Genomic DNA, 26,246 nt, shown 5'->3' with positions numbered 1-26,246 from the left:
TAATCCTCACAAATCAGTAAGGTTTCCAGAAGGCCTCTTCTAATCAGACAGCAATTCCTACTACTATTCTTGTCTCTCTCTCTATCAGCACCAGTTTTGTTCTCTCCCTCCTTTGTTGTTGTCAAAGCAGGTCCTTTTTTAATTTTTGTCCATTCAAGATCTCCCCACCCTCACAGAAAACAAACGGTGTGCTCTTGGGAGGGAGTTACGGGCTATGGAAGGAGAGGTTTCAAAGTTCAGCTTTAAAGCAGGCTGGTGAGCTTGTCAGGTGCCTGATCGTCATCACCCATCCTTGACTGGTCGCTCTCTGCCCTGATGACTGTCACTCCGTGTAGGAAGGAGACAGCTCTGACTGCACTCCCCAGAGTCATCCATGCTGGGAAGGATGGAGGAGGGGTGGAAAGTTAGTGAGAGCCTGCATGTGCTGCTGCAGAGATGCCCAAGATAGCAGGAGACCCCCTCTGTTTCCCATTTATATATTCTCATTGCTGATAAATGATGGACATCCTTCATTTAGGTAATTATTATTGCTATTAAGATATTACCTGAAAGGGTACGTGTTATTGGATAAAATGAGTGCCTGAGTGCCTTCTCTCTCCTACTTAATATTTCTACTGAATTATGCATTCTATTTCTTATTAATAGTGGAAATGAAGTTCCTTATGCCTTTCTTTAGCTTTATTAGGTGATAGAACTAATTTTGAGGAAATGCCACACCAGGAATGCATTTGTTTCCCTGAACTGTATATACATAACTGAGCTGGGGCAGTGTGAAAGGAAAGTGAGGAGAGGGAAGGAGGAAAGGAGATGGGAGGAGGAGAGGTTTATTGATTACCGCTATATGCCAGATATCATGCTAGGGAGCAAACAGAATACTGAAATCACCTCCTCTAACTGCCCAGAAACTGAGTGAGATAGGCATATTCCCATTTGACAGATGAGGAAATCAAGGCCCCAGGTCACACAGCTAAGGATTGAGCCAAGATTCAAACCTGGGCCTGACTCCGGAGTTCCTGGTCTTGCTTCAGAAATCGCCAGTGTTAGAAGAGACTTGCATAGTTGCCAAAAGATACATGTTAATCTTCTAGGATTAAAAAAGCCACAGAGGTGGATGACACTGGTTTTCCTTCATAGGAAAGCTCTAGTTTTTACTGTATGGAGATCTTCCTGAAGGATGTTTCTAACATGAAAAATTTTAGCAGTTGTCTTAGAGCTTCTCTTCTTGATTTCCTCACAGTTACAGTTTCTTTATAAACAAAGTATTAACCGAACAACTCAGGGCAAAGACTCCCTCCACCTGTGGCATATGTCTCCCAGACCATGTTCTCTCACACAGAGCCTGGTACTCCCCAAAACACAAAAATTCACTTAACTGTTTTTTTCTTAAGAAAGGGAAGATCCTGTTACCAAAATGACTCTTAAACTCTTCTCAAAACTTCATTGCAAAGGAAATGAAACTATTAAAAGACCATTGCTCTGTAATTCAGGAAATTGAATCAACTTGTTTGGAGCCATAGGCAGAGGAAGATTTGAGCTGTACTGAGCCACATATTGTGAGACAAAACAGTGCCCTGCTCTGAAATGATTTTACCATTCATGAGCTGTCGCTTTACAACACCATGGAACTCCTCAAATGCCTCCTTTACTACCTAAACTTACAGTTCTCTGCACAAAATGAAAATACTTTGTCAGATGTTCACATTTGGAGTGATTTTTTAAAACTTTCATTTCGATTTTCCTTAATGTTTCTATACTTGTCAAATGCATATGTCTTTTTAAGAAATGAAAGACACATGATACATAGATCTTGAGCTTGAAGAATTTCTGCAGATGAAATACTGATGATTGAGATTGGGTGATAGGTTCATGAGAGCTCATTATACTGTTGTCTCTACTATTATTATGTATTTTAAGTTTTTCATAATAAAATGTTTAAAATATTTTTGTAATTCTGCAGAAAAATTTAACTCCCATTGTCTGCGTTCTTCCTGTGCTGCTCTACCCAGGGCGCAGTCTTTCCATGCTCCAGCCACTCAGTTAACACTAGTCAGATTTAGGCATGGTGAGCAAAGAAAGGAAGGGAAGGGAGGTAAATCGTGGTTGGGCTCACGAGCCATAATATGCTCCTTCTTAGCTCAGTTAACGTCCATGACAAGCACAGCCATCACTCACATTTTAGATTCGAGATTGCTGCTGTAGTAGTCATGAATTGCTGCAGAACAGGCAAGACATGATGTGTTTTTGTTTGTTTGTTTGTTTGTTTTCCCGAAAGCTGATTGAAGGCTGGGCACGGTGGCTCACACCTGTAATCCCAGCACTTTGGGAGGCCGAGGCAGGCAGGTCACTTGAGGCCAGAAGTTAGAGACCAGCCTGGCCAACATCGTAAAACCCCATCTTACTAAAAATACAAAAAAATTAGCCGGGTGTGATGGTGCAGTCCTGTAATCTCAGTTACTCGGAAGGCTGAGCCATAAGAATCGCTTGACCCTGGGAGGCAGATGTTGCAGTAACCCGAAACTGTGCCACTGCACTCCAGCCTGGACGACAGAATGAGACTGTCTCAAAAAAAAATAGAAAAGAAGAGGCAGAGGCTGAGGCAGGGGCAGGGGCAGGGGCAGGGGCAGGGGTCCGGGGGCGGAAAGGGAAGGGAGCTAATTGAGTCTAGCTTCAAGCCCTGGTCATCAGTTTTGGGAAGTTCAATATCAGTGACTGAACGCCTTCTCCTAAGAAAATGGATTTAAAACTTGGAAATAAGGCAACAAGACTGCTGTGTACCTTTTTAATATCATACTAGAACACTGTGTAACAAGCCCCCCTAAAGACTATTTTATGCTCTGGGCGCTGGACCTGTCCAGTGTGGTAGCCACATGTGGCTGTTGAGCACTTGTAATGAGGTTAAGTACAACTGAAGAACTGAATTGAGATGCACCGTAAGTGTAGAAAACACCCTGGATTTTGAGCCCTTACAACAACAGCAACAAAAGTCTCCATAATGTGGATATTGACACATGTTGAAATGATACTATTGTGGATATAGTGGTTTAAGTAAAATAGTAACATTAATTTTACGTATTTGTTTCTTTAACTTAAAAAAATGTGGTTAGTAGAAAGTTTAAAGTTACATACGTGCTTCATATTATGTTTCTGTTGGACAGTGCAGCCCTAGAGTTTCTGAGAAGGTAACTTTGACTAGTTATTTACTCCTGATTAGAGTCCAGACTGTGAAGTTAAATGTTAGCCTGTAGATGATTAATAAGCTGCAAATGATTTCTATTTACAGCCAAATGTAACCCCAAAAGTTTGTATTCTTATGGCCCTAGGACATAAATCGTTTTGTGTCTAACTTGGTAGATTTCATCCATGTTTTATTTTCCCTAACAGTTTGACTAAATTTACCTCTGATGGTTGTACCAATCAAAATCTTGTTATAAGACAGAGCTGGAAATTCTCTAGCTCTTCTTGTACTAAGTCCTGTTGATCAAGTGATACAATGGATATAAATTTAAGTGTTGCTCTGTGAATTGTTTGTTATGTGTATATTTGGAATTATGCTTCAATGAATTGTCTTGCCTTGCTTCCTTAAAAGGACAGTGAAAGGGAAGTGAACATATTGAACAATGCAGATACTGAATAGCAACTATTTTCTTTCACTCTATCTGCTCCTGTGTTTATGTAAATAAAAGTAGAGGAACTGTGACGTTTTAAAATTCCAGACCTCCATCCCCAAAGAAAGCTTTCTAAAGGTCCTCATTGCCAGCATCGCACCCACAAAAACGTCTTGCCCTCCCCTGCGGGACATGTGCGGCCCTCCTTCTCTCATCCATAAGGGGGAGGGTTCTGTTTTTGTTTTGAATGAGCCCGTCATAAAAGCAGCAGAAACCATGTGACAGTAGCCATGCTCCTGTTTCTGGGTACCCAGAAGGCTATTTGTAGCCTTCTTGAACACTTGCTTTCTAACCCTTTTGAATTTACAAGAGATAGCAAAGCAAATAGGAACCTGCCATATATTCCATTTGGCTATATTTTATTTGTTTGTTCATGTTGTCAGCTCACTGCCTAGAATCTAAGGAGACAAGACCATAATAAAGGACAGTGTAGAAGACCTGAAGTTTTAAGCTCCAAATCTCTTAGCTACCAAAATAAATAGATACTACAGAGCTGTTTGTGAGCAAGAGAAAACATCTAGACAGAGTAAGGCTAAAGTTCTTTTTCCTTCACCCCTACCCTTTCCTCTTTTGCATCTAGAGATTTGGAAAATTGCTATAACCATGAATTATTAGGTATGATGTTTTGTTTTATTAGGTTGGAATGAAATACAGAAACCTAATCCTGAAACCTGGGGGATCTCTGGACGGCATGGACATGCTCCACAATTTCTTGAAACGTGAGCCAAACCAAAAAGCGTTCCTAATGAGTCGAGGCCTGCATGCTTCGTGAACTGGGGATCCTTGGTAGCCGTCCATGTTTGGAGAACAAGTCGACATCACCGTGTGTTACTGGCCTGGAAACTGAAGGGAGTTTTACAAATGAAAATTTAGATTTCTATTGACATCCTTTTGTTTTCTAATTTTAAAAATTATAAAGATGTAAATGGAATTATAAATACTGTGACCTAAGAAAAGACCCACTAGAAAGTAATTGTACTATAAAATTTCATAAAACTGGATTTGATTTCTTTTTATGAAAGTTTCATATGAATGTAACTTGATTTTTTACTATTATAATCTAGATAATATGATATAAGAGGGCTAAGAATTTTAAAATTGAATCATATACATGATATAATTTGATCCTTCTTGTATCTTGAAGTTTTGTACTTGGGATTTCTGGACTGATAAATGAATCATCACATTCTTCTGGTAAATATTTTCTTGGAGCTCTGTGTCAACTTTGATCCTTTGTCTCCCAAGAAAGTGTGACCTCTCCTTTGCCTGCGTACCTCAAGGCCAGGGGAATATGCCTCAGTGGTGCATTTTTTGTATATCAGGCCGCGTGATTCCCAACTTTCTGCCATACTTAAATTACGTTCCTCCATTTGAGTTTTGTCTTTTCCGTCTGAAGTGCAGTCAAGAGTATCAAAAACTTATGTTTCATTTAGACTAGTCTAATGTATAAGTTTTTATATCTTGTATTAGAGGATTTCGTAGCTTGTATGAGAGGCTCATTTCCACTTCAGCATACAAGATCATTAGTCTTTTGGCATGTGTGCCAATTAGAATACTAAAGCAAGTCCAAGCACATTTTTCTCTTTTCGTGTTTCTAATAAGTGTTAGGGACTTTGCCTCTTTTGCTTACCACATCCCCAAAAGTGTCAGGTAGGCATGTCACAAATGGCTCTGTAGAGAGCCATGGGAAGAGAGAGGAGGTGGATGTGGAACATAAAGGGTTCAGAACCTCCAGAAGAGGAATGGATTTTGGACAGAAGCATTTTAGGACAGCTGCTCCAAAGCCTTATGTGTATGATGAAACTTAACCACAGGGAAGAGACTCTTCAGTAGCCTATTCCGTCAAGTAATTTTTATTTTAAGTGAACCTTTGGATCTATCTATAACTCTCTTTATTGTGAGTCCAAATTCCAATTCTGCAGCAGACCAGTAAACTCACAGTATTTTTCCTGTCGGAATCTATTCAATAAAGGAAACCAAGACAGGATAATAAAATTTAAAAAAAAAAACAAACTTTGAATGTACCCTACCTAGGTCTTCCAGTTGTTTTCCAGTGCATACCTCAGGTATGACTTTGCTAGCCAGGGACAAAATTAGCACCTTTTGATTCTCTAGTCCAAGTGAACTTTGTGCTAAATAAAAAATTATTATACTACATAATAAAATTACAGACAGCAGGAAATGCAAGAGCTAGGAGATTCCTAGATTATATCTGCCAAGCAAATACCTTAAACATCCACCTGAAATCCTACTACCCTCTATTCTGAGATAACTTGCCCAGCCCTTCTCTTCCCCACACTCACTCAGTGTCACCCCCGTCTAGTCCCTAAAACTGTTTTTGTGGTCTTTGCAGCCTATAGTAGTTTTCTCACATCTTTTCCCCCACCAGACTTTTCTGTTTTCCAGTTTCAGACCAAAAAAACTCTTCAGCTTTTTCCAGTGTGTCTCCTTAACAGCAACTTTACCATTGAAATCTTATTTCACACAGAAAAACTAAATTGAAATCTTTACCATTTGAAATCTTATTTCACACAGAAAAACTAAATTGATGTGGAAAGGCTGCACACAATAAAGTTGTATTATTATCCATGAGAATGAATTCATATTTCTTTCATACTTTAACATTAAAACCGAAATACATGACAACAAAAACACCATGGTGTTCTTTTTATTTAGGGCCTACCTCTAATATTTAAAATCTACCAAAGAACAGTCACAAAATTAAAACTCAGCCCGGGCGCGGTGGCTCACACCTGTAATCCCAGCACCTTGGGAGGCCAAGTCAGGCGGATCACCTAAGGTCAGAAGTTCAAGACCAGCCTGGCCAACATGGTGAAACCCCCTCTCTACAAAAATACAAAAAGCTGGGCATGACGTCTGGTGCCTGTAGTCCCAGCTACTCGGGAGGCTGAGGCGGGAAAATAGCTTAAACCAGGGAGGCAGAGGTTGTAGCCAGCTGAGATCATGCCATTGCACTCCCGCCTGGACAACAGAGCCAGATTAAGTCTCAGAAAAATTAATACTCAAAAAATTCTCTAGCATAATTCAAAAGAAAGGACTTTTTAAAAATTCTCTCGTGTGATTCAAAAGAAAAGACTTACTTTGTTTTTTTTAATGTGGCCATCCGTCTAGTTGTTCTTTTTTTCCAGTTCAGAGCAGAGAATATCACTGACATACTTGAAATGGTGGATAACTATGGAAATTGTAATTAGACAAATGTACACTTTAGATTTATGGACTGAGCCACATATAATAAGGTCTCTCCAGGTAATTGATCCAGGGGATTTAGGCCTCTTTCGGGTTTTTTTTGTTTTTTTTTCCCAGGCACTGTTGTGTTGTGAAGGATAAAATCTTAAACATCTTATGCTAATGGATAGTAGGCATGATCCTAAAGGTTTAGTTTTACGATGCCGCAGAAAAAAGTCTTGACGTTATGCCACATGATACAGACTTTGTCCCCCTCTAGTATAAATGTTGCATGTTACCTAAACAACTAAAAATCGCCTTGAAGAGTTATCACCTGAGCTACTTATGCCAAGGTCTTGTCTTTCTAAAGCTAGTAAGGTGAGAAGTGGATATCTGTAGCTCTCAGATGAAAATTGCATTGTGGAAGACACCAAAATTGAGGAAATAGCTCTTCAAAGAAAAATTACTGATATGATCATTGTACTCGTAAATGCCTTAAGTAATAGGCAGTGACTCACTTTTCTACTTTACCATTTTACCTTTAGCCTTTATGTATGAATTATAGGTCTGTGGAGATCCTGCCTTCCCACTAGGCCAGTTTGTTTGTATTTACCATTTATTCATTTTCTATCATACACAGGTGGAACTTTCCATGCGCCAAGGAAATTGCATTAAAATTTACATTAAAATACCATCTTACTTCAGGTTGCTATAACAAAATATAGACTGGGTGGCTTCAAAAGCAGACATTTCTTACAGTTCTGGAAGCTGGGAAGTCCCACAATCCACATGCTGGTAAATTTGGTTCGTGGTGAGGCCCCTCTTCCTCTTTTACTGACCACATCCCCAAAAGTGTCAGGTAGACATGTTACAAATGGCTCTGTAGAGAGCCATGGGAAGAGAGGAGGCGGATGTGGAACATAAAGGTTCAGAAACTTCTGCAGGCAGCAGTGGCAGGGAGCAAGCCCTAGAGTGTCTTTGTTTTACAAGAGCAGGAATCCCATCATGAGAGTTCCATCCTCATGACTTTATCTAAACCCAGTCACCCCCCACAAAGGCCCCACCCCCTAACCCCATCACATTGGCTGTTAGGGCTTTAATGTAGGGAATGGGGCACAAACATTCAGTCCATAACAAATACCGAGTCCTCAGATAGGGTTTAAACATAGTTACCTGAACTCCCAAAGAATGTTAAAAGAGAAAATCCATTTTATTTGAATAGGTACAGTGACCAAAGCTGCTTCCCTCAAATCAACACATTACAGTTAGATGTCTCCCATCTGAAATTGGATAGCCCATTGAAATTGAACATGCCTTCTCTTATAAATGTGTGGTGAGAATAAAAGCAAGAAAGAAACGAATGTGGTGGCTCACACCTGTAATCCTAACACTTTGGAAGGTTGAGGCAGGAGGATCCTTTGCGCTCAAGAGTTTGAGACCAGGCTGAGCAACACAGACCCTGTCTCTACAAAAACTAAAAAAATTAGCTAGGGATGGTGGCACAGGCCTGTAGTCCCAGCTACTTGGGAGGCTGAGGTGGGAGGATTGCTTGAGCCCAAGAAGGTCAAGGCAGCCATGAGCCATAATCACGCCACTGCACTCCAGCCTGGGTGACAGAGACGCTGTCTTAAAAAAAAGTAAAATACAGGAAAAGACAGATATACCTTCAGTTCTTTGAAAAACAGTCAACATCCAAAAAGTTTATTTTTTGAGTCACCTTTAATAGAGAAATTTCCCACTGGAAACAGATCCACCTAAGGGATTATCTAGTATCAACTGTATCAAGGCAAAAGGTAAAGGTTACAAGATGTAAATATTAGACCAAAATAGCCCTTTTCAACAAGCACACAATAATGCTGTAAGTCTGTAACAAAACAACATTTAAAAAATTGAGGTAATGTGCACAACCACGCACACACCCCTACACCACACCATGAGTGATTCTTGAGCTTTTATTTGGTTGAATTCGCCTTGTAGTTCCCTTTCCTGGGAAAACATAGGTTCAACACAGCTAGTCCATGATGTACATACAAGGGGAAGGGGTGAACAGGAAATAGGCTCTCTTGTTCGGCTCACATAAGCTGGAACCTGTACTAGCTGCATACTTCATAGACCCCAGAGGCTTGCCTCAATTGTACTCCCATGATAAAATGTCTCTAGCATTTGTTATGAGAGAAACTGGCTAGAAATAGTTTGTTCATTGAGTCCAGCAAGACACGCATTGCTGTTGATATCTTTGTGGCTAAGATGGAGAATGTGACTGGATAATAGTTATCCAGATGGATTCCTAGCTATTGAAACAGTCTAAGATAGTTGCATAATGATTAACGTTAAACTGGGGGTAATTTCAAGTCATTTGGCTAAAAATGAAAAAAACCATAAAAGTATCAAATTTACAGATAATAGGGCTGGAATTATTAAGTATGATGATGTTATTAATATTTAAAACTATTTTGGCCAGGCGAGGTGGCTCACGCCTGTAATCCCAGCACTTTGGGAAGCCAAGGTGGGTGGATCACCTGAGGTCAGGAGTTCAAGACCAGCTTGGCCAACATGGCAAAACCCCGTCTCTACTAAAAAATAAGAAAATTAGCCAGGTGTTGTGGTGCATGTCTGTAGTCCCAGCTACTCGGGAGGCTGAGGCAGAAGAATCACTTGAACCCAGGAGGTGGAGGTTGCAGTGAGCTGACATTGTGCCACTTCACTCCAGCCTGGGCAACAAAGTGAAACTCTGTCTCAAAAGTAAAAAAAAAAAAAAATGATATTTAAAATTATTTCAATGTGGAGATAAGCTCAAAATGAAATTAGACACATTCCATTACCCAGGTAAAAGAAGGGGAAGACTGACTTGATAGTATTCAGGAAAAAAGAGTTGGCAGTTTGATTTGGCCAAATTCCGATGTCAGCTCATAGGACAGCACACCTGGGGAGGGGGACGGGAAGCGAGAACTAAGTCTTTTTAAGAGTGTGTTGATAGAAGTATGTGCCCAGATCAAAAGAATAATCCCCCTGAACTCCAGTGTAATATCTATCACTGTTAGACTATTGTGTTCCTTTCTAGGTATCACATTTTAAGCAGACTTTGGCCAAGTATTACAGTGTTTGCAGGAGCAGAAACAAGATGGTGATAAATTTGAAAATACTTCTCAAAAGAAATATAAAAAAGAATTAGGGAAGTTCAGTCTGGAGATAATTCAGAAATACAGATGATAATTGTTTTCAAATTCTTGAAGGAAATGGAAGAGAGAATAGGCTAATTCTGTATTGCTTCAGAAATCAAATGGAAACAATTAAATTCCATGAGAGAAATGGTTGGAAAATATGAGGAGGATTTAGTTCAGCATGAGGAAGCTGTTTCTAATAATTTTTGTTGGTTAAAAATACATTCTGCTGCTGTGAAAAGCCTGTAGCTGCCAGGAGTGTTACAGAGGGCATTCCTTCCTTGAGTTGACATTTGTGCCAAATCGGCTTTGAGGGCTTCTCCAGCTTTTAAGATGTGATAATGATGAGATGATCGTCGGGAAAACATCCCTCAGATGAAATGTTCACCGGCTGGCTCTGAAAACTGGCATTCAGATGATTGTGGCTCCCCCATACTGCAGGAATATTGTTTATGGCTTAAGGTTGCCTTGCTCCTCATCTGTAATCACTGAAAGTTTATCCAGAGGTTAATTACCAGTTTTCTGGTGGGTATCTGGGAACTGAGGATGGGAGACTAACAGTTGTATATGACCGTAATAAAGCAAAAAACTGTTATAGAATGAGTAAAAGTTCGTTTTCTTCCCTTACAGAATTTACATTTACTTTCTGTCCATTCCACTCACTACTGTCTTCATCACACACACAGAGGCAAACATCTGATTCAGATACCCAGGGTGTCATGCATGCACTCCAGCATATTGTGATCTCTTCGAGGCTTGTTTCTGTCCCCTGTCCTCCACAGTCCTGGATTGCCAATGAATAGTTCATACATGTTTGTTAAATAAATATACCTTCTTTAAAATTATCTTTTGTTACAAAGATGCCTTTTTCTATGATAACTGCAAAATACCTAATTTGTAAATAAACCAAAACTATACGGATAAGTTATTTCTACACCTGCGGGGGACGGATTTCTACATGAGAGTCCTTTTCCTTAGTGTACTGAGAGTTTCTGCATGAGGTAGATGAAAGAAACATGTTTTTTGAAGAAAAAAAAAATTGGCAATGGAAAACGTTTCTAAAGCTTTCTCAGCTTCTCCCTATGACTACGTATTGAAACCTAGGAATTTGTTAATCTGGAATCTCTGGTTTTCTTGGGGGGGTCTATGAAAAGGGCAGAGCAAGCAGATGTCCCATGATTGCCCTGAAATTATATGAGATATGTTCGTGTGCATGGATACATGCATTTTTCTACGGATAGAGTCCTTAGCTTTAATCAAAACAAATTAAGAACTGTCTTTAAAAATATGCTTTCAGACGTTTGCTTTTGAATTCATTTCAAAGACTCTAACCTGCCCGTTATGTGTCAAGCACTGTGCTTGGCAATGAGGATACAAAAAGCCACCCCAGAACCGGAGCTGCTCACAGTGGAGTAGAGAAAGCAAATAAGTTCATAATTTATTGGGATAAACTGTGATAGAAAAGCATGCATCCAAAGCTTTTCTGTATTTTCCCCTCAACCCCGATTGACTCCACTATACAATTTGACTGTTGTGCGGCAAAATTTTACATAGTTACCACGACACCTGCCACCACAGGCTTCTATCTTTTTTGGCTTTTGTTTTGTTTTGTTTTGTTTTGTTTTGTTTTTTTGAGACAGAGTCTCGCTCTGTCACCCAGGCTGGAGTGCAGCGGCGCGATCTCCGCTCACTGCAAGCTCCGCCTCCCGGGTTCACGCCATTCTCCTGCCTCAGTCTCCCGAGTAGCTGGGCCTACAGGCGCCCAGCTAATTTTTTGTATTTTTAGTAGAGACGGGGTTTCATCGTGTTAGCCAGGATGGTCTCGCTCTCCTGACCTCGTGATCCGCCCGCCTCTGCCTCCCAAAGTGCTGGGATTACAGGCGTGAGCCACCGCGCCCGGCCCACAGGCTTCTATTTTTAACAAAATGATTGCTTTTCTCTTTTCAGCATTTCAGGAGTGGGACTAAATGGTGTTCTGTATCTGGTATATCCAGGAGTTTCTTAGAGCTGGTGGTTAAAGGGCTTATAAACAAGAGATGAAAATGTTCATTTTTGTTCGAGTGGCTATAAATTGATAGCCATTAGAAGAATGATATGGGACCCCTTTTGAGCTGATACTTATTAGATAGCCAAGAGGCATTGGTACATCCTATAGATCTAGAAAACAGATTGTTAAAGTAATCACTGAGCTGTTTAGAGATGGTGCAGAATTAGTCAAGATTTCTTACTTCCTGTTCCCAGCACTTTTTTTGAGATGAGATCTTCCCATGTTGTCCAGGCTGATCTGGAATTCCTGGGCTCAAGCGATTCTCCCGCCTCAGCCTCCCAAAGTGCTGGGATTACTGGTGTGAGCCACTGTGCACAGCCCCATCATTGTTAATAATTTCCGTTACCACCAGTAAGAGCCGAAAGAAAAGCACCCTAGCACTTCAACCTCTTACTGCCTATTATCTATGACTTCTTTATGTAGGGATAGAAACTGATTAAACCTATCAATGAAAGACTAAAGAAACCCTGGGGCTCCAAGGTTCAAACAAAGACTGGGGCTGGACTTTAAACTTACACTCCATTTCCTACTGTTTCTTTAAATAATCATCTGCTTCTCAGAAATCCTTGTTTTTGTCTATCAGACCTACATATTTTATTTTCTTGTGTTTTACTTATTCATGTAATTATTTAAATTTTTGATGAGATAATACATTTGATGAGAGAAAGTGGTAGCAGTGATTCCAGACAGAAATTTTCTTTCTCTTTTAATGATTGGATGGATAGGTCTTAAAAGGAATGTAAGACTTTATTCCAGAACAAAGCAGTCATCAGTCCCTTTGTATTCGGGGCAAAGTGGGGAAAACCGAAAGATCCATTTTGTCCTCCCTGTTCCAAATCAGATGCCTTTCTATGGTCTTCAACATTTGTGTGACTGACAAGTGGGACTTCTGTTGTAATTCACAATGCAATCACTGTTCTAAACATGCACATGGCCCACTCTGTCTCAGCTTCAATTATAAAATCTTCAGCCAGAGGCTATTATCCTCTGTTTTGTTCAGTCAGCGAGATAGCCAGTGAATTTCCAACTGAGATCAGGTGGCGGGAGAACAATTCTCACACTTCATCTATCAAGCCCTTATAGACCCCAGTATATTTCCTCCATTGGGGGATCCTGATAGGGAATTTTTTCTGAAGTCATTTGGGAAGGTGTCCTAACATTGCATTTCCCTTCCTAATTCCACCTTAGAAGAGGGCAAGGAAATAATAGCTTAAGAAACTGTAAATTCACAGAGCTCCATCCTCCTGTTTCGTTATTTTCATGTCACTAATTTTTTAGTAGATAAGCTACATCCCATGGTCTACCCAGTCATGTGAAGCATCTCTTCCTCTCCTGCCCACCCTTCCTTTCTCCCCAAAGTCCAATTAAATAAATTGAAGATTCTGGGCAAATATCTCCAAATCCCAGCAGGAACACAACAGAAGTCTGAGGCAAAAAACATAGTTAGTGAGGCCATGGACAACAAATCTAGGTGCTTTTTAATTTGGGAATGAGGGATTGGAGGCTTTTCTGTAAAACACCCTAGTTTTAAATTACAGTCAGTGTCCTAATGCCTGCAGGCTAAATGAGAGGTTTGGAAGGATTAGGGTAAGAGTAGACCATACACAACCACTTCTACAAGTAAATGCCTTTTAATTTTTTTCTAAGATAAATATTTCAGGAAGAGTAAATGCCTTTTTAAAATGTCTGTGCAAGCTAAGCATGGTGGTACATTCCTATAGTTCTAGCTCTTCAGAAGGCTGAGGCAGGGGGATAGCTTGATCCCAGGAATCAGAGGCTGTAATGAGCTATGATTGTGCCACTGCACTCCAGCCTGGGTGACCGAGTGAGACATTGTCTCTTTAAAAAAAAAAAAAAAAAAAGGTGGGGGCCAGGAATGGTGGCTCATGTCTGTAATCCCAGCAAATTGGGAGGCTGAGGTGAGGGGATGGCTTGAGCCCAGGAGTTTGAGACCAGCCTGCACAACATAGCGAGACCCCTTCCCTGCAAAAAAAAATGTTTTTAATTAGCCTGCTGTAGGTGGCACACACCTGTGGTTCCAGCTACTCAGGAGGCTAAGGTGGGAGGATACTTTGAGCCTGGGAAGTCAAGCCTGCAGTGAGCTGTGAGTGATTGCACCACTGCGCTCCAGCCTGGGTGACAGAGTGAAGCCTTGTCTCAAAAAATGAATGAATGAATGAATGAATGAATGAATGAATGAATGAATGTCTGCAGAATCCAGAAGAGCTCTATGGAAGATTTGGCATCTTTCAAAACGCATTGACCAAATTATAAGTATAATTATGAACTTGTTCCGGGAAAGCTAAACTGCTATCCAGTTGACTTGTATCTTCTGAAGTTCAAGTTATTGGGGAGGTGGGGGAAAAGCCAGTTAAAGTCAACTTGTTTTATAAGGGTGGTACGTATTTGTGTTAAAGCATACAAAAACCTGATTAATTCCTCTCTCTACCTAGTAAGTTTCTTAATACCCTATCAGAATTCAGCTGGAGCATTAGTACAGCAACACACTGTTTTCTCTGGTGCCAGTAGACAAAATGTCAGAACGCCTGCTGCATTCCTCTGGGATAATAGAAATGAAATCATTACATTAGAAAGTGGATCGTGTGCCAAGGATACACTTTCTCTTATCCTGAACCCAGTGACTCTTTCCCAGGTTAAAGTCAATGATCTGGTGGCAGATGCAGTTCTAGTAGCCAGAAGAGGGTGAGACAGAAGAGCCACTTAAGGAACATTGAGGTTTTATGATATTTGAGATGGCAATGACAGGTTGGTGTGGTGGCTGAAGTGCAGATGTGTCTATCAGAAGGTGAACGCTGAGAGGGAAGAAGTGTGAGGACAGAGAGCCAAGAACTTGATTGCTGGCAAGTGCTGGCTTGAACAAGGGCAATTGCTGGAATCTAAGAGGGGTGCTAATATTCAAGAGAAGAAGGTGTCCAGTTTCAGGGCTCTGCTTGATTAGCAAACAATTGTTTTGTAATTCAAGGTGACTAGAAGTTTTATTTTCCAAAGGTACTGTAAGAGACTGTCTAACCTCCTCCAAAGGATTTTCAGGACTTGTTAACCATGAATAATAAAAGGTAAGAGTTCATGGCCCGGTGTGGCAGCTCACACCTGTAATCCTAGCTCTTTGGGAGGCTGAGGAAGGTGGATCACTTCTGCCCAGGAGTTCAAGACCAGCCTAGGCAATATGGTGAAACCTCGGCTCTACTAAAAATACGGGAATTAGCCAAGTGTGGTGGCACGTGCCTGTAGTCCCAGCTACTTGGGAGGCTGAGTTGGGAGGATCACCTGAGCTTTGGAGGTCAAGGCTGCAATAAGGCAAGATTGTACCACTGCACTCCAGCCTGAGCAATGACAGTGAGACCCTGTTAAAATAAAATAAAATAAAATAAAATAAAATAAAAGGCATCAGTTCAAAGAAAACTCCTTAAAACTACCTTACTACCTCGTATGTATAAAAACTTTCGTAGTCATGTTTTAATGGAACATTACCAAAGTTGACCTTTATTGTGCCTGTCAGAGAAATCTGGCTGTTATCTTGAGTTCCTAAAGGAAGAAGTAATAGGAGCTGTTTGACAGACTTGACAACAGTTTCTAACATTTCTAAACAGCCCAATCAATAATCAAAAGGACAGGCAGGGCTTGGCGACTCGCGCCTGTAATCCCAGCACTTTCATTGGCTGCAGTGGGCCAATCGCTTGAGCTCAGGAGTTTGAGACCAGCCTAGGCAACATGGTGAAACCCCTGTCTCTGCATAATATACAAAAATTAGCTGGGCATGGTGGTGCATGCCTGTAGTCCCAGCCACTTGAGCCTGGGAGGTAGAGGCTGCAGTGAGCAATGATGGCACCACTGCTCTCCAGGCTTAGCGAGTGAGTGAGATCCTGTCTCAAAAACAAAAAGACAAAACAAAAACCGCAGAAGGACAAATTGTTTGGCTCAACCATCTAGAAACCATACAATATAAGTAACTCTCCCCAGTGAATTGGTTCTGGCTTAAATCTTGGAAATAACCATTTTTATCATGATTTTAATCATTTTTATCTTGAATATTTGTTTTCACAATTCTCACCCTCTTCCTCCATCCTTTTATACACATTCTCACACCACATTCTTTAAGCAAAGAAAATATACTTTCAAGCTAAGTGCTTCTTTTGATGCTAAGACACTTAAAAGATAACACTGGGGAAAGCAAAAGAAAGAAATGTTTATTCCTTTCCCATCTGGATTTTACAAAGCAAACCGCAAGAGAAAACAGTACAAACTCAGTCAGTATGCATTTTATTTCCTCCTGCCGCTCTCTCACTCTGCTTGGGATTAAATGTTCCTCTAGTCCTCAACCGATGTGGAAATACGATCACATGTTTGTTTATTGTGTTGTCTTTGTATTTCCTAGGTCAATAGGGGCAAATTTTGATTTACTGATGTAGCTTCTTTCCCCAAACACAGAGAAATTCATCAGGGAGCTTGCTGTAAGCGTATCCAAGTGCAGCTGATCTCACAGGTAGACATTATATAAAAATAGAGTAGCACTTTAAGATGCAAAAGTGGCATCATTCAGTAGTGCCATCTCTGCACTCCAGGTGCAAGTCCAAGGTGTTGTTTTTTTTTTTTGTATTTTTTAGTAGAGACGGGGTTTCACCGTGTTAGCCAGGATGGTCTCGATCTCCTGACCTCGTGATCTGCCCAACTCGGCCTCCCAAAGTGCTGGGATTACAGGCTTGAGCCACCGCGCCCGGCCAACATAATAAACTTTTAAAAAAACAGGCTAACTAAACAGGGTTGCCAAATACTAATTACACTAATTGGTTATCAATGCTGTTCTTAAATATTATGATCCTGGGGTTTCTACAATGAGAAGAAAAGGGGATGCCTTCCATTCCCCATATGAAATGCATAAATTCTATTATATACTCTCAAATCAGCAAGAAATTACCAAGAAAAAAATTACCTTGTCTCAAATAACAAATTGGAGAGAAAATGACCAGTATCTGTATATATGTATTTATTTCCTTTTATCTTGTCTTTTCTTTATGTCCAAAACATAATAAACTTTTTTTTTTTTTTGAGACGGAGTCTCGCTCTGTCGCCCAGGCTGGAGTGCAGTGGCCGAATCTCAGCTCACTGCAAGCTCCACCTCCCAGGTTTACACCATTCTCCTGCCTCAGCCTCCCAGGTAGCTGGGACTACAGGCGCCCGCCACCTCGCCCGGCTGGTTTTTTTTTTTTTTTTTTTTGTATTTTTTAGTAGAGACGGGGTTTCATTTGGTTAGCCAGGATGGTCTCGATCTCCTGACCTTGTGATCCGCCCGACTCGGCCTCCCAAAGTGCTGGGATTACAGGCTTGAGCCACCGCGCCCGGCCAACATAATAAACTTTTAAAAAAACAGGCTAACATACCAAGATGAAGAGATTCATTATAGCCACTATGATTTTCAATGATAAAAGAAAGAAAAAAAATTTTCAATACACTAAAATGGGATAAGCTCAACAGACTAGAGAGTTTCGAATGCATAGGAAAAGGAAATAAAAAGACATAAAAGAAATTATAATATTTCTGAAACCAGCAATGTGATTCTGCTTCACACCCACGTGACTGGCAGCAATCTAGCTACTAAGGCTGCAGATGAGTACACCCAGTAGTTCCACTCCAAGGTATGTACCGCCAAACAAACTTCTACATGGACACCATGAGATATCTACTACAATGTTCGCAGTAGCTTTGTTTACAATGGCAAAGCATTGAAAACCACCAAAGCATCTATCAGCAGAAGAGTGGATAATGTTTATTTGAACAATGGGCTGCATTGTAATTAGGATGAGAGAACTACAGCTCCATGTGTCAATGTAGATACAACTCAAGAGCAGCGTTACAATGCCATTGCAGAAGGGTTCATTCAGATTACCCTTTATATAAGTTAAAAATATATATATGTAATATATATATTCAAAATAATGATGTATCTTTGGTGGAGCTATACATGCTAGTATAAAAACATCCACATGAAAATGAATAATAAATTCAAGGCTTCCTCTGATGAGGGAGAAAGGAGAACAGGATTCAGAAGAGATATACAGGGAACTAAAACTACAACTACAATAACTGTTTTTATTTAAAAACTCAATGTAAGGCCAGGTGCAGTGGCTCATGCCTGTAATCCCAGCAGTTTTGGGAGGCCGAGGCCGGCAGAACACTTGAGGTCAGGAGTTCTAGACCAGCCTGGCCAACATGGTGAAACCCCATCTCTACTAAAAGTCCAAAACTTAGCCACATGTGGTAGCGGGTGCCTGTAATCCCAGCTACACGAGTCTGAGCACGAAAATAGCTGGAACCTAGAAGGCAGAGGTTGCAGTGAGTCTAAATTGCACCACCGCACTCCAGCCTGGGCAACACAGCAATACTCCATCCAAAAACAAAACAAAAACAAAACAAAAAAAAACCCAAAAATGTCAGTATATTAAAGATTTCTTTAAGCTTTTTTTAATTGTTTGACCTCTTTAATCATTTCTTTAAAAATGCTTCTGAGTGATTTGTCAGAAGGTGTCTTTCAAAGCACATTTTTTTTAAACCAGAAATCCATCTAACTTCTATCATGCAAAACCCAGGCATATGAGATTCCCACACAGAGCTGTTTCTAAAGACCACCCCTTGGATGCCCCCCATAAAACCCAAAAATGAGCATCCTAATCTGCTAAAAATCTAAAATAATTGGAGTCATTGTACAAGAAGCATAGAAGTTAGGTGGCCTGCCTTCTGCCATCTTGGTTATTCTGAACTACCTTTCCTTGCTTTGGACATCAGTGCTTGGGGCAGAGGGAGATCCCTGGGCTTAGCCTCAAGAGTTGGGTTAGACTCTGACTGCTCCTTCCCAGGTTGTAGTGCTCAATCAGCATTCATTATCATTCATTATCATTCTCTTTTTCCTCCTTCTTAACAGAGCCTTAATTTTCTTTCTTTTTAAAAAAAATTTTTTTTTCTTTTCTTTTCTTCTTTTTTTTTTTTTTTTTTTTGAGACAAGATCTCACTTTGTTACCCAGGCTGGAGTGCAGTGGCACAATCTCCGCTCACTACAACCTCCGCCTCCCAGGTTCAAGCGATTCTCCTGCCTCAGTCTCCTGAGCAGCTGGAACTACAGGTGGGCACCACCATGCCCAGCTAATTTTTGTATTTTTTGGTAGAGATGGGGTTTCACCATGTTGGCCAGGCTGATCTCAAACTACTCACCTCAAGTGATCCACTCGCCTTGGCCTCCCAAAATGCTGGGATTATAGACGTGAGCCACCACGCCTGGTCAAGAGCCTTTATTTTCATTAAGTATCCTGAGTCATCCAAGGATAATTTCATGCCTCTTGCCAATAGTTGATTCAGGAATAGGTATGTGAATTAATCGAGGCCAGTGATAGGTGAGGAGAAGTTTGCTAAGGACTTTTGAGGAAACTTTCCTAGCTTTCACGAAAAAGCTACAGAGAGAAACAGTCTCTTCCTCTGGCATTGTTGTGTACAGATTTGAGACCCAGAATTGCAGCAGCCATTTAACTACAAGGCTGAAGACTAAGCCAACCCTTGATGAAGGGTAGAGCCAAGAGAATTGCAGAGAAACAGAGTCAGCGCAGCTAGGTATGTCGGCCCTGAAGACCACCTCACCTCTGAAGGGTCACACAAGTGAGCCAATATCTTTCTGTATTGTTTAAACCAGTTAAGATAGATTTTTGTTACCTGTGGCCAAAGACATTCTAACTGATACACGCATACATGATTCAGCTTCTGCAGTTGTCGGCAGGGATGTTAATTTCTGCCTTGCTAGTTCCCTCAGCGGTTTTGGAAAGCAAAATGATTCAATACATTTGAATGTGCTTTGTAAACTATAAATTGCTATTCAAGGACAAGCTGTTACTGTTAGTAATAATTTTGCTACTAAGTCTTAGGTACCAATTTTATTTCTTTCTTTTTCATTTGTATTTTTTTAGAGACAGGGTCTTGCTCTGGTTTTTTTGTTTGTTTGTTTTGTTTTTTTGTTGTTGTTTTGTTTTGAGATGAAGTCTCGCTCTTGTCTCACAGGCTGGAGTGCGATGGCACGATCTCAGCTCACTGCAACCTCCACCTCCTAGGTTCAAGCGATTCTCCTGCCTCAGCTTTCTGTGTAGCTAGGATTACAGGGGCCTGCCATCACGCGCGGCTAATTTTTGTATTTTTAGTGGAGACGGGGTTTCACCATGTTGACCAGGCTAGTCTCGAACTCCTGACCTCAGGTGATCAGCCCACCTTGGCCTCGGAAAGTGCTGGGATTACAGGCATCAGCCACCACGCCTGGCTGAGACAGGGTCTTGCTTTTATGCCCAGGCTGGAGTACAGTGACAAAGTAAAAGTTGACCACAACCTTGAGCTCCTGAGCTCAAGCAATCCTGCCTCAGCCTTACAAAGTGCTGGGATTACAGGCATGAGCCATTGTGTCTGCCAGATACAAATTTTAATTTACTACATAAATTGTATGTCTTAGAATGTATTTAACTCATTTATTTTAAATTGATACTTCCAGTGACCTTATGAGCACTTATAGATCATTATTTTAAATCATATAAAGCAGTTATATATTTATAGTATCTGTTGAGGATATTTTCAGCAATTATTTTTTATAGAAGGGTCCTAAGGCCTTTTGAATAGCCATTATGTTAAAGGGGTTAAAAAATGTCCACAAAATAGGGTCTTCTTACCTAAAAACTGATCTTTAGAATATCCTCTGTGTCAGTATCTACATTTGTAAAGAGGGTTGTCATAAAAATTAAGGGAGACAGTACATGTAAGGTACTCACAGCAGGACCTGCAACATAGTTACCAGCAGAATAATAACAGTTCAACCTAGCACTGACTATGTTTCAGGGATGTTCTAAGAACTTCACATTTATCAACTGGTGCTGCAGAACTGTATTCTTGTTCTATTGCATTTTTTATTTTGAAAATAGCTTTATTGCTTAAGGAAAAATGTCACATTTTTATTGTTTAGACAAGATTGGGTATGCTTAAGGTATTATGGCCGTAAACACATTTTTATTATTTAAAAAATTCAAACACAGAAAAATATGAAGATGAAATGAAAGTCACCCCAAATTCCATCTTATTGCATGTATGCTGGATAAGCAATCAGGCCTTTCTGTTTAATAAGGCAGGTACACATATGTATACACACATATACACACAAGTATATATATGCACTTATGGTGTATATGTGTGTGTGTATATATATATACACACTTATGCATACATAAGTTATTTCCATATGTACTATATACATGTCTATTTTTAGTCGGACTAAAGGAAAAACTGGCATTATTTTTAAAATTATAGTGGATTCCACATCCTAGGGGATAAAAGAAGCCAGATTTTTCATAATTGTTTGGGATATTGCTTGTAAGTGGGTAGGGTCTAGTTAGGCAGCAGATACTTAAATACATGTTTACTTAAATAACATCATACTATCTTTTTAAATGCTCTTAATTTTTTTTAATTTAAAGTAGCCCTTTAGTCACATAACACATTGCTATGATTTTTTATATCATAGTTACTTACTCTACCCAATTTCTCTTGTTTATTTTTCTCCCTAACAGCTGCCTTTTTTCTTTAAAAAAAAAAAAATTTTTTTTTGAGACAGGGTCTCACTCCATCGCCAGGCTAAAATGCGGTGGTGTGATCATGGCTCACTACAATCTCAAACTCCTGGGCTCAAGTGATCCTCACAGCCTCCTGAGTAGCTGGGATTATATGCGTGCACCATTATGCCTGGCTAATTTTTTCTTATTTTGTACAGACAGTTTCTCCCATGGAATCAACCTAAATGTCCATCAACAGTAAACTGGATAAAGAAAACGTGGTACATATACACCATGAAATACTATGCAGCCATAAAAAAGGACACAATTGTGCCCTTTGCGGCAACATGGCTGGAGCTGGAGGACATTATCCTAAGCAAACCAACACAAGAACAGAAAACCAAATACTGCATGTTCTTACTTACAACTGGGAGCTAAACAATGAGAACATATGGTTACTAGGAGGGGAACAACAGACACTGGGGCCTACTTGAGGATGGAGGCTGGGAGGAGGGAAAGGATCAGAAAAAATACCTATCAGTATTATGCCTATTACCCAGGTGACAAAATTATCTGTACACCAAACCCCATGACACGCAGTTTACCTATATAACAAACCTACACATATACCCCTGAACCTAAAATAAAAGTAAAAAAGGGCCAGGCATGGTGGCTCATGCCTGTAATCCCAGCACTTTGGGAGGTTGAGGCTGGCAGATCACCTGAGGTCAGGAGTTTGAGACCAGCCTGGCCAACATGGTGAAACCCCATCTCTACTAAAAATAAAAAAATTACAAAAATTAGCTGGACGTGGTGGCGGGCCCCTATTAATCCCAGCTACTTAGGAGGCTGAGGCTGGAGAACCTCTTGAACCTGGGAGACAGAGGTTGTGGTAAGCCAAGATCATGCCATTGCACTCCAGTCTGGGTGACAGAGTGAGACTTCGTCTCAAAAAAAAAAAAAAAAGGTGAAAAGAAGAGAGAATGAGATTGAGAGAGAGAGTGTCTCTGCCTAGGCTGGTCTCGAACTCCTGGGCTCAAAAGATCCTTCTGCCTTGGCCTCCCAGAGTGCTGGGATTACAGACATAAGCCACCACACCCAGCCTCTTTTTAAAAGTTTCTAACTGTGGTAAAAACTCATAACAAAATTGACCATCTTAATCATTTTTTAGTGTGTAGTTCAGTAGTGCTGAGTATATTCACATAGTTACTCAGTAGATTAATAGAACTTTTTCATCTTGCAAAACTGAAACTGTATACTGACCAAACAATCCCCTTTCCCTCCTCCCTCCAGGCCCTGGTAACCATCATTCTACTTCCTGTTTCTATGAATTTGCAGCAGTCATATATTTTATAAGTCAACTTATATTCTCCAGCACCTAGTATAGTCATGCTCCATAAATACTTGTTAAGTGATGAATGAATCTGTATTTGAGCTATACACAAACAAATGAAACAAGAAGAAAGTGACACAGCCTCATTTGTACTAAGGAATCAATACCCACTGTCTTAGGCCATTCTTGCCATTGCTATAAAGAAACACTTGAGGCTGAATAATTTATAAAGAAAAGAAGTTTAATTGGCTTATGGTTCTGCAGGCTTACAAGCATGGTGCCAGCATCTGCTCAGCTTCTGGGGAAGCTCAGGAAGCTTTTACTCAAGGTGGAAGTTGAAGAGGGAACAGGGACATCGCATGGTAAAAGCAGGAGCAAGAAAGAGAGTCAGGGGGAGGTGCCACACACTTTTAAATGACCAGATCTTGGGAGAGCTTACTCACTATCACAAAGACTGCACCATGGGGATGGTGCTAAGCCATTCATGAGAAATCCACTCCCATGATCTAATAACCTCCCAAAAGGTCTTTCCTCCAACATTGGGGATTACAATTCAACATGAGATTTAGGAGGGACACATATTCCAACTATATTATTCCATCCTTAGCCCCTCAAATCTCATTTACTTCTCACATTGCAAAATACAATCATGCCTTCCCAACAGTCCCCAAAGGTCTTAAATCATTCCAGTGTTAACTAAAAAGTCCAAAGTCTAAAGTCTCATCTGAGACAAGGCAAGTCCCTTCCACCTATGAAGTTGTAAAATCAAAAACAAGTTATTTACTTCCAGGATACAATGGGAGTATCGGTATTGGGTAAATGTTTCCATTCCAAAAGGGAAAAATTGGCCAAAAGAAAGAGGCTACAGGCCCCATGCAAATCTGAAACCCAACAGGGCAGTCAATAAATCTTAAAGTTTCAAAATAATCTCTTTTGACTGCCTGCCTCTCCAGGGCACACTGGTGCAAGGAGTGGTCTCCCAAGGCTTTGGGCAGATCCACCCCTGTGGCTTTGCCCAATTCAGCTGCTGTGGCTGATCTCACAGGTTGGACTTGAGTGTCTGCTGCTTTTCCAGGTTCAGGGTATAAGCTTCCTGTGGATCTACCATTCTGGGGTCTGGAGGACGGTGGGCCCCTGCCCACAGTTCCATTAGCAGTGCCCCAATGGCAATTCTGTGTCGAGCCTCCAACCCCACATTTTCCCCTCCACATTGCTCTACTAGAGGTTCTCTGTGAGGTCTTCACCCATGCAGCAGGCTTCCACCTGGGCACCCAGGCTTTTTCTACATCCTCAGAAATCTAGATGGAGGCTGCCAAGTCTCCTTCACTCTTGCACTCTGTGCACCTGCAGCCTTACCACCATGTGGAAGTCGCCAAGGTTTATGACTTGCACCCTCTGAAGCAGTGGCTCAAGCTGTATCGGAGGCCCTTTATCAGAGGCCCTTTGAGCCAAGGCTGGAGCTAGAACAGCTGCAATGTGGGAGTAGTGTTCTGAGGCTGCACAGCGCAGCAGGGCCCTGGGCCTGACTCACAAACCATTCAGTCCTCTAGGTTTCAGGGCCTGTGATGGGAGGGGCTGCCTCAGAAATCTTTCAAATGCCTTTGAGGCCTTTTCCCCATTCTCTTGCCTAGCAGCACTTGGCTCCTTTTCAGTTATGCAACTATCTCTAGTAAGTGGTTGCTGCACAGCCTACTTGAATTCTTCTCCTAAAAAAGCTTTTTCTTTCTTTGCCACATGGCTAGGCTGCAAATTTTCCAAGCTTTTATGCTCTGCTTCCTGTTTAAATTCCAACTTTAAGTCATTTCTTTGCTCCTGCACCTGAGCATAGGTTGTTAGAAGCAACCAGGCCATATCTTGAATGCTTTGCTGCTTAGAAGTTTATTCTGCCATACATGCTAGGTCATCACTTTCAAGTTCAAACTTCCACAGATCTTAAGGGCGTGGAACAATACAGCCAAGTTCATTGCTAAGGCATAACAAGGGTGACCTTTGCTCCAGTTCCCAATAAGATCCTCATTTCCGTCTGAGACCTTGTTAGCCTGGCCTTCACTATCCATATCTCTATCAGCATTTTGGTCACAACCATTTAGCCAGTCTCAAAGCAGTTCCAAACTTTTCCTCATCTTCCTGTCTTCTTCTGAGCTCTCCACCTGAGCTCTTCCAACCTGTGCCCATTACTGAGTTCCAAAGCTGCTTCCTCATTTTTCAGGTATCTTTATAGTAATGATCCACTCCTCTGTACCAATTTTCTGTATTAGGCCATTCTTGCATTGCTATAAAGATATATCTGAGGCCGGGTAATTTATAAAGAAAAGAGATTTAATTGGCTCACAGTTTTGCAGAATGTACAGGAAGCATAGCACCAGCATCTGCTTTGGGGGAGGCCTCAAGAAGCTTACAATCATAGTAGAAGGAGAATAGGGAGCGGGCATCTCACATGGCAGGAGCAGGAGCAAGAGAGAGAGTGGGGTGCAGGGAGATGCCACACACTTAACCAATTCTTGTGAGAAATTAATATTACAAAGACAGCACCAAGCCGTGAGGAATCTGCTCCTGTGACCCAAACACCTCCCACCATGCACTACCTCCAACACTGGAGATTATGAATTATAATCTCATGTTGAATTAACAGGAGATTTGGTAGGGACGTATATTCAAACTCTATCAGCCTCCAAATAACTGAAATTTATTAAAAACTTATTATGTAGTAGGCACTTTATGTTAATTCTACACTTGGCCCCCACAGTCAATTCCCAACACAGCAACCAGAGAGATCTTTTTAAACATGTCAAATGATATCGCTATTCTTCTCAAATTGCCGCAATGACTCCCTATTATGCTTGGATTAAAAGTCAGAGTTTTCCAGTGGACTATAAGGCTTTAGTTTTATCTGGACCCTTTGCCTCTCTTATCTTTTTCTTCTTTCCATCTCTGTTTCTTCACTCCAGCCACACTGGATTATTTGCAGGTATCCAGCATTCCAGCAGCACCCATCATGGGTTTATTGTACCTGCTGTTTTCTCTATCTGGAACATTGTTTCACTAATATTACATTGCTCACACCCCCAACTTCCATGAGGCCCTTGCTCAAATAGCACCTCACCAGTGAGGTGATCTCTAACTATTCTATTCAAAACAGCAACAGGTGCCCCACCGCCTGTCTGATTCTCCCTAATCACTTCCCACTATTTTTGTTATCAAACTTATCACCATTTGACCTACCACATATTTCACTTATATACATCTCTTTTTTTTTTTTTTTTTTTTTTT

At 40.8% G+C, this 26,246-nt stretch overlaps 1 protein-coding gene across 3 annotated transcripts in view; it reads left to right on the top strand.

Annotated features, from left to right (window-relative positions):
• Positions 1-6,079, top strand: part of NLN (neurolysin) — a 102,501-nt gene extending 96,422 nt beyond the window's left edge. For all 3 annotated transcript variants that reach the window (XM_023210451.1, XM_023210450.1, XM_023210452.1), the window contains exon 13: positions 4,303-6,079. In XM_023210451.1, the coding sequence (XP_023066219.1) occupies positions 4,303-4,437 (135 nt within the window). In that variant the 3' untranslated portion in view covers positions 4,438-6,079. The remainder of the gene's footprint in view (positions 1-4,302) is intronic.
• The last annotated feature ends 20,167 nt before the right edge of the window (positions 6,080-26,246 follow it).

This window comes from Piliocolobus tephrosceles, chromosome 4, assembly GCF_002776525.5.
Source record: "Piliocolobus tephrosceles isolate RC106 chromosome 4, ASM277652v3, whole genome shotgun sequence".
Lineage (NCBI taxonomy): Eukaryota > Metazoa > Chordata > Mammalia > Primates > Cercopithecidae > Piliocolobus > Piliocolobus tephrosceles.
The sequence above is the reverse complement of the archived record's forward strand: the minus strand, read 5'-3'. Positions and strand labels throughout refer to the sequence as shown.